Genomic DNA, 8,031 nt, shown 5'->3' on the forward strand with positions numbered 1-8,031 from the left:
ATCCAAGCAGATTGTCATTTAAAATTAAATTTTGTTTTTATTTTTATGATATAAATCTATTATGGAATCTGTTTCATAATTGTATAACATAAAAAAAAAGGTACTAGAAATGTTTTTTTTTAATTTTAAAGTTTTTAGGAAGCATTTTGCCCTATTTCAAAGTTCTATAACTGTATAGAATGTTACGCAATGTATAAATTATAACTGGACAATTCAGATTTTAAAATTTATTTATTTTAACGGTAGTTTATTAAGATCAAAACAAAGACAGTAGAATACATAAGACTGCATACCTTTATTTATAATAAAATGTGTAAAAGGCAGCACCACATGAGATGAGGTATTCTCACACACCAGTTATTCCCCTTAGCTCTACCCTCTAGACTTCATCAATCAGCCCAGGTCACTTAGCCTGCAGTCATTCACAGCTGACTTTTCCAACTTGGTCTCAATTTTTTTCTCTTTTGTTCTCCAAGACACATTCAAATGTAGGCAACATTTAACACTGAATACAGAAGGGTACAGAACTACCTTTCAGCTTCCACTAAATATACATGGTTGTTGGCTTTAAAGAATGCTATGACTCATATCCAAACAAGCTCAATTTATTTAGAACTTATATGGATTACATACAGTGACAAACAGCACAAATGAAAACTTTTTAAAAATCTCAGACATTAAACTTATATTTGATCGCAAAACTGATCAAGGTCATTGTTTCATAATTCAATTATGCCTGAAAATGATATGAAACAAAATGACTTTTAACATGGCCAAAGCAATAATAGTTAACATCAACAAAATGTAGTTTATGTACAAGGAAAGTCTTGGATCAGCCATACATCCCATCCTACCCAAGTTGAGCTTCGCAGAAGTACATTCTTACAGTAACTAAATGTGAGGAAAAAATACTTGTACCTATTACTGTAAAAGAAAACGCCATTCACAAGAACAAAATGTATCCTGACAATGCATTGGGTTAAAAAGTGAATAGATCCACCAAAGAATTGCTTCAGTTGTCTCTGATTAATAAAACAAGAATCACAGGCGGCTCAAAGCTCCCTCTAATGTCCCTCTTTGTCCACTGTCAATTCAAGCAGCAACGTGACAATGGACGCTCAAGTTAATGTTTCTCTCCACTCTTTTTCTCACCCTTGACTTGATTGTTACTGTAGTCGCTGCTTGTGTCAGTGGCACTGGGACTGTGCTCACTGGAATCAAGCGTGGTACTACTGTAGCTGGTGTTGAGTTGTTGGGAAAAATGCTGAAGTCTGCGCTTGCGAACTTCATGCATTTCATCTTCATGCCCTTCATCTCTTGGATTGTCCCAGTGAGGAATGGCTTCTTCAGAAGGGTCTGTAACACCAGTTGCCCCAGCTGGTTGGAGATATATTTTAAATAATATAAATTATTTGACTATTTTATATAAAAATATGTTACTGTTATTACTACTTTATACATAATAGAAATGGCCATATAATAAAAGCTAATATTCAATAGTTTAAAAAATTTTAAACACAGAAAGATAAATAAATCACTGCCAAGAAAATGTTTACTACACTAGTTACTATACACTAAGCATGTTTTTTCACTACAGTAAAAAGCCAAGACTTTTATCAAAATATGTAACAACATCAAACAATAACTTCTGACTCAATTTGTTTAAAAATAGCAGAGAATCAGAAGAGTGAGAACACATTTGTACCTGGCTCTTGAGGTGAGGAAAAGCTACTTGTTCTGTCTTTGAGGGAGTCTGTGGTCTCAGTTTTACTGAAGGTTGATGTGTACTTGGGTCGAGCACCTGAGCCCTCAGGCCACCAGTTGACATGGGTGTCAGCTTGTGTAGATATGGGGGTGGGCTGGGCTGACCCTGTTGATGGCCTAGGGTACAGCTGTGATGTGTGGATTCCAGCCACTCTGTAAGTAAAGTTTTGAAAAAAAAAATTTCAGAGATATACAAATAGTCACAACCTAAAGTACTAGTGCAAGGTTTTAGGAGTTAAAATTGTTTTGAATTTTAATCAGAGCATATATCGCACCAAATTTAGTCTTAAATCAGTGCAGTGGAGTATGGCTTACCCCATATGACTAGCAACTGTATTGTATTGGTTGATGAGCACCATGGCCCCATCTAACAAAGACTGTATGTCTCTCAACCACTGTATTCTTGCCTCAATGTTGGATTTTTCTACTCCCTCCATTGCTTTCAATTCCTCCTCACTGAGACCAGTCATGGGCATAGGAGGAGGTGGGAAACCTGAATGAAAATAGAGAAGTCTGTGAAATATTTATACTGAAAACTTGAGATACTTAAAAACAAAATGGTGTGAAAGTATCATTGGTGGAATTAAAGCCAAAATAAATATTAACCAAATTATGAAAACATTATTGGTGAAATAAAACCCAAAATAAACACTAACAAAAGGATGAAAAAATCATTGGTGAAATAAAAGCAAAAATGTGTAATTAAACCAAATTATGAAAATATTATTAGTGAAATAAAAGCCAAAGTAAATACTAACCGAATGGAGAAAACATTGGAGGCATCATAGGTGGAATAAAAGGAGGTAAGCCTGGTAGCAGAGGAGGTGGTAATACTGTTGAAGGTCCTGTCATTGGTGCTGCTGATGCTGCTGTTGGTGATGGGGTAGCAGCTTAAATTATATGATTAAGAACAATATAATAGACTTTAACAGCTCTACCTTTATACTGTACTAAAAAACTGAATAAATAGTTGCCTTATAAAATCTTGAACTCTGATAACATACATTTCTACTAAAGTACTATTGGGACTTACATGGCTGAGAGGTTGCCTGGTTGGCAGCAGCTGCTTGGGGTTGTTCTGCAGCAGGTACCTGAGGCTGCTGCTGGGGTGGCCACATGAAAGGAGGGGCAACACCTTGACCTCCAACATTTGGTGGCCATTGGAGGGGAAAACCACCAAACATGCCTGGCACTAGAGTTAGTAGTTCAAAACATTACAATACAAAACAATTCTGTAGTTGTAAAACTAACTTTACTATACGAGAAATCACTGAAAGATGGATATGAAATGGCAACATACTGTTCTGAAAAGGGTTAAGTATTTGATCAGCAGGCTGTGGCTGTGGTTGAGCAGGTGGTTGCTGTTGTGGAGGTTGTGCTGCAGCAGCTGCTGTTGCTCGAGGCATGCGCAGAACCTCAAGTCTGCAAGTGGGGCACGTCTGTTGGCGCTGAAACCATGAGCGAAGGCAGCTGGTGTGGAAGATATGATTGCAGGGCAGCTTTTTGCATCCGCTGGTCATTTCTTCACGGCAGATGATACAAACATTGTCACCTGAACTCAACTCCTCTGGTGTAGCATCAGGGTACCTACAGATATTCAAGGTGTACACAATACATTCAAGTATATTGGTACTGATACATTTTAGCTTTGGTACCATTTATTCATGTAAACACAGTGAAAGCATTTGTTCGATGTTTATTCTAAAAACTATGTATATTGTTCTTACATTACTTACAATGTATTCATATTCCTGATAGCTCTCCTTGAAAGTATCACATCTTGAGCTGCCTTCTGGAAAGCTCTAAGGAAAAATATAATACGATTACAATATCATATACATTTGACTTGAGTATTTTATATAAAATTTTCAAAATTCAGTAATGAATATGACAAACACAATGAGCTAGGGAGTGTTTGAACAATCAGTTATTATCTTAGTAGGCAGAGTAAATAATTGGCCCTGAATTTGACTAATGCTAAATGATATTGCTTTTTAGAATTATAGACATCTATTTTTAGCTGATCAAATTTTATAAAAAGACAAAAAAAACAAAAGAATTGCTAACCATTATGATGAAACTGTTAGAAAATAACAATTGTTAAAATAATGCTCTGAAGTTAATTATTATATTTAGCCTAAATCAAACTTACCTTACAGTTAAGTACATTGGGCGAATTGCAAATAATGGGAATGTATGAACTTTAATCATAATGAAGACAAAAGCTATATACAGTATCACACGAATAAAACCTAAAAAAAAACAGGTAAATATATAATTCATAGGGTTTTGTGTTACAAATTTAAACATATGATCAAAGTTTAAGTATCATAAAAATATGACTATTACGTAACAGTACACAGTGCCTTACCCATTACAAGTTCAGAATAGAGGAGGTAAACAGCTTTATTATCCCAAGGATTCTGACTTTGTAAATCAATTGAGTGCAAAATATACTTGATAAATGTCATAAGCACAACAGTAAAAAGGATTTCATACTGAAAAAAAAGATATCCAAAAGTTGAAAACATCAAATTTAGATAATATAAAAATAGCATTAATAAAATAAATATTTTAAATATTTTGTGACAAACTTATATACCTCGAACCCAAAGACCAGTTGTACAGAAGGTCCTTTCAATAAAGTTGAATAAAATGCATGTCTCACAAAGAGAATATCCAACAAACCCAGAACAAACATGAGAGCTGGAGAGAAAAACCAGGCTCATATTTAGTTATTTATTAGGTTCATACAAGTCACGTTTATAGTGAAAAAGGTAATGAAACATCACAGACGAAAACAATCCCATTAAAAACACAATAACTTACATAATGCTCGAATGTGAAATAACCAGGATATTGCTGGACTTCTTTCCATCTGGAAAGTGTGAAATTTACAGCTGAATCATAACATGCTTGCTTAATGTAATTACACGTTTTACAGTTAATGAGTGGAAAACAAATACTAGTATAAATATCTATTTAAACTTACATAGTCTATTCGGTCTTCTGCTAACCAATGGAAGCACTTAAGAAACAATAGCAGAGTGAATAGCGCAACAAAGCGTGGGCTGAAATCATCTCTGAAAACTGTGAATGCCAAGCATGTTTCTGTCACTGCATACCAAGAACGCTCAATAAGATGCTGTATGGATTTAAATAAAAAGTTACAATTTTCCACAATCCTTTTTTATGCTTCATAAATTTTAATATGATTTGTGTATTCAGATATTTTCAACTAGTCTTTTAATTTGTAAAGTGAATACTGTGTTGTCATCAATAAGATAAGTTTTGAAAAGTTGAAACTCTGTTAATCTTCATATCTTATAGTAGAATATTTTAAAGCTTAAATGCCTTTATTTAATCATATATGTAGGTAAATAGGTTTAGAATTTTGATATCTGCATAATACAAGCAAAATTTTAATATGACCTTTATCTTTCAAAGAACTTTATAGAGAATGTCTTTGAACTATATATTTAAATAATTATTATGGTGATTTAAAACAAATTTTGAGGATAAAAAAAATATGCCAAATCTACAAAGATAGATGAAAAAAGAATTCCAGACTGACCTCCATTTCTGCTGCTCTTAACTGCCCAAAGAACAATGCTATCAACACTTTCCCCATCAACAACACAAAAACTAGTGCTTGTATATAGATTACCTATTGAAAAAGAAGTTTTTTAAAATCCCTTTTGAAATTCACAATGTGCTGTGGTGAACAGATTAGTGTTTTACTAGGCGATCAAATTTTGTTTAAGCTAAATCAGATGGACAGCATTTTACTTACTGATGGTGATGGCTTCGTTAATATAGATCTAGTAATTTTGGAAATAGCTACCAGATATATACACAAACAGTAAATCTGACTAAACAGAAAGATACACTAGGTCACTAGGACAAAACAAGTACAATGGTCAGATGGCAATAACTGAAATCTGATGTGGGTAATCATCATTAATTTTTAAAATCAGTCATTAGTAATTAGGCCTAATTTAATCATTTGCCCTAATATTATTATTATTAAAAAATATAGGGAATAAGGTATCCAGAGGTTATTGGAACAGCCTCTACTAGACTCTATACACTATAAACTAACAAGTAGATCTCTAGATACTCTTAGGGAGTCTTAGGTCTTAGAATTAGATTAGTCTATAATCTATCTTTTTAGGTGCATAAAATGGGCCTTAGCTAGTAATGTGAAAACAAGTTTCCTCATTGTTAAGGACTTAATAGAAGTATATTGTGATATATTTGTGTCAAATATTATAGATAACTCAATAATACACCAAAATCAATGGCTAAATATATCAATATAGGCCAGAAATTAACTTTAAACAGCAGTGTTAGCGAGCAAGATTTGCTATATAAACAGTGGCCATCTGTAAATTAGAGTGGTTTCCCCTGAATCTCTAACTATAATTTTACCAAAAATAACCTAATATGGCTGATAAAGTAAATGAGCTTGGTTGCATCTGATGAAAACATTGCAAGTCTTTATTTATTACTGAAAAGTGTTAATACAATTGTTCAAAAAGCAGGTACATGAATGAAACTTTGAAAAACTTTTGTAACTTTCATAACATAAATTCTCCTAAAATAAACCGGGAGTGATCTCCCCTAAACTTTCTCGGATATTCTAATATAAAACTACGAGGGATGGCAACTCAGGACATAGACAATATTTGTAATCCATTTTTAATTACTTAAACTTTTTATAATAGAATGGAATCTCGTAAAAAAAAAAGAATTGCACACTAAGTGAACGCCTAATAAAATGTGCATAATAGTGCGCAATATTATTAGTACTTTATAAAATTACGTGCGTTTTTTTTTAGAAATCGGAAATAGCGTAAATTAGTACTTCCGGTCAAAGGAAATTATTCAAAATTTGACAGAAGGTAGAGAATTAGATCTTTTACTTACATGTGAAATTTCATTTATCTATCTGAAATAGTACTCAAATTATAGGCTTTTGAAAAATTCAAAGTAGAAAAAGTACCACTTCCGGTTATCGGAAATCGCTCAAAAGTTGATACGGATCTACGATTTTGATAAAATACTTATATATGAAATTTCAGCAACCTAGCTGTAACGGTACTCAAGTAATTGTGTTTACACACACACACACACAGAGACACACAGACATATGGACAAGATTGCAAAATTATGTTTTTCCGTATCAGTGAGATGTAAAACGTCGAGATTTGTAAAAATGTCGATTTTTTTTTTTGCACGATTACAAGACTTTCTCTATACTTCGTATATATATAAAAAGGTTAAATGATTACTAAAATTTATTGAGTCACCTTTTTTCACATTACTAGTCTCTGCCGATTTTACATATCTAACACGATCAATTACCGATTAGTCTACTAAGTCTAAAAGCCACTAGCTAGTCACTCTGGCTAGGAGAGTGTAGTACTGTAGAGTGTAGGTGTAACTGTGTGTAGTGTAAAAGGTAGTTTGTAGACTGTTTTGGTGTTTTACTGTAGAAAGTCAGTAGGTAGAGTTCACTGGACTTTGGCTGACACTAGCACTAGACTCTAGATTACTCTAGAGTCTAGACTCTAGAGTCTAGATTCAGATCTTTAACTGAATAAATCTCTATTTGAAACTAGTATTGTGTAGAGTGTAGTGAACTATAATAGTGAATTGCATTATGAACTCTTTTTTTTTCTAGATCTAGATTCTAGATCTAGTCACTTAATTATAAATAATTAATATAATTTAAGCCAAGCCAAGCAGACAGCCCCAGCAGTTTGGAAGTCTTGTAGTTAAAACTTAAAACGTTTTTTTTTTTTTATATTACTTACTGCCATTGATGGATTCGATTTTGTTATGTAAACCACGGAAGGATAAAACTGTTTCTTCTGATAAAATGCATTTCCAATAACAGCCGATGTGAGCACGAAGCTCACCCCCATGATAAGAAGAGATTTCATTTTCCCCTCCAGTTTTATTTACTTGCGACCGTCGGCTTCTTTCCTTGTAAACGTATAGAGGTGACGTTAAACAAGATGGTGGTTAGAATGTTTACGTCAGATTTGGGTCAAGTCACTAAAAATAACTTATCTCGTGGCTTGTAGTTATTGGGTGTGGTCACGTGGTTGTTTCACTTTTTATTAAATTTGATATTTAAAAATCGTAAGGCCTAGAGCCAGTCTCTGCTTAGAATTTCCAAACAACTGAAACTAAAAGTAGATCTATAAATAACGATATACTATAGATCTGGATATAGTTACACTGGACATAGTTACAGTT

General features: G+C 33.4%; 1 protein-coding gene across 1 annotated transcript; it reads right to left on the reverse strand.

The window, feature by feature from the left end:
- Positions 1 to 216: 216 nt before the first annotated feature.
- LOC131944484 (E3 ubiquitin-protein ligase synoviolin B) lies at positions 217 to 7,802 on the reverse strand. Its single transcript, XM_059305149.1, has 14 exons — positions 7,584 to 7,802; positions 5,339 to 5,431; positions 4,757 to 4,909; positions 4,594 to 4,642; positions 4,367 to 4,470; positions 4,136 to 4,262; positions 3,917 to 4,016; positions 3,501 to 3,566; positions 3,065 to 3,351; positions 2,798 to 2,956; positions 2,523 to 2,654; positions 2,080 to 2,257; positions 1,706 to 1,917; positions 217 to 1,377 (listed from the first exon to the last, which is right to left on the reverse strand). The coding sequence occupies exons 1-14, from the start codon at positions 7,710 to 7,712 to the stop codon at positions 1,124 to 1,126; spliced, it is 2,043 nt and encodes a 680-aa protein (XP_059161132.1). The 5' UTR covers positions 7,713 to 7,802; the 3' UTR covers positions 217 to 1,123.
- Between the last annotated feature and the right edge of the window lie 229 nt (positions 7,803 to 8,031).

Source organism: Physella acuta, unplaced genomic scaffold (assembly GCF_028476545.2).
Source record: "Physella acuta isolate Inbredline_101_S28 unplaced genomic scaffold, ASM2847654v3 ptg000494l, whole genome shotgun sequence".
Classification (NCBI taxonomy): Eukaryota; Metazoa; Mollusca; class Gastropoda; family Physidae; genus Physella; species Physella acuta.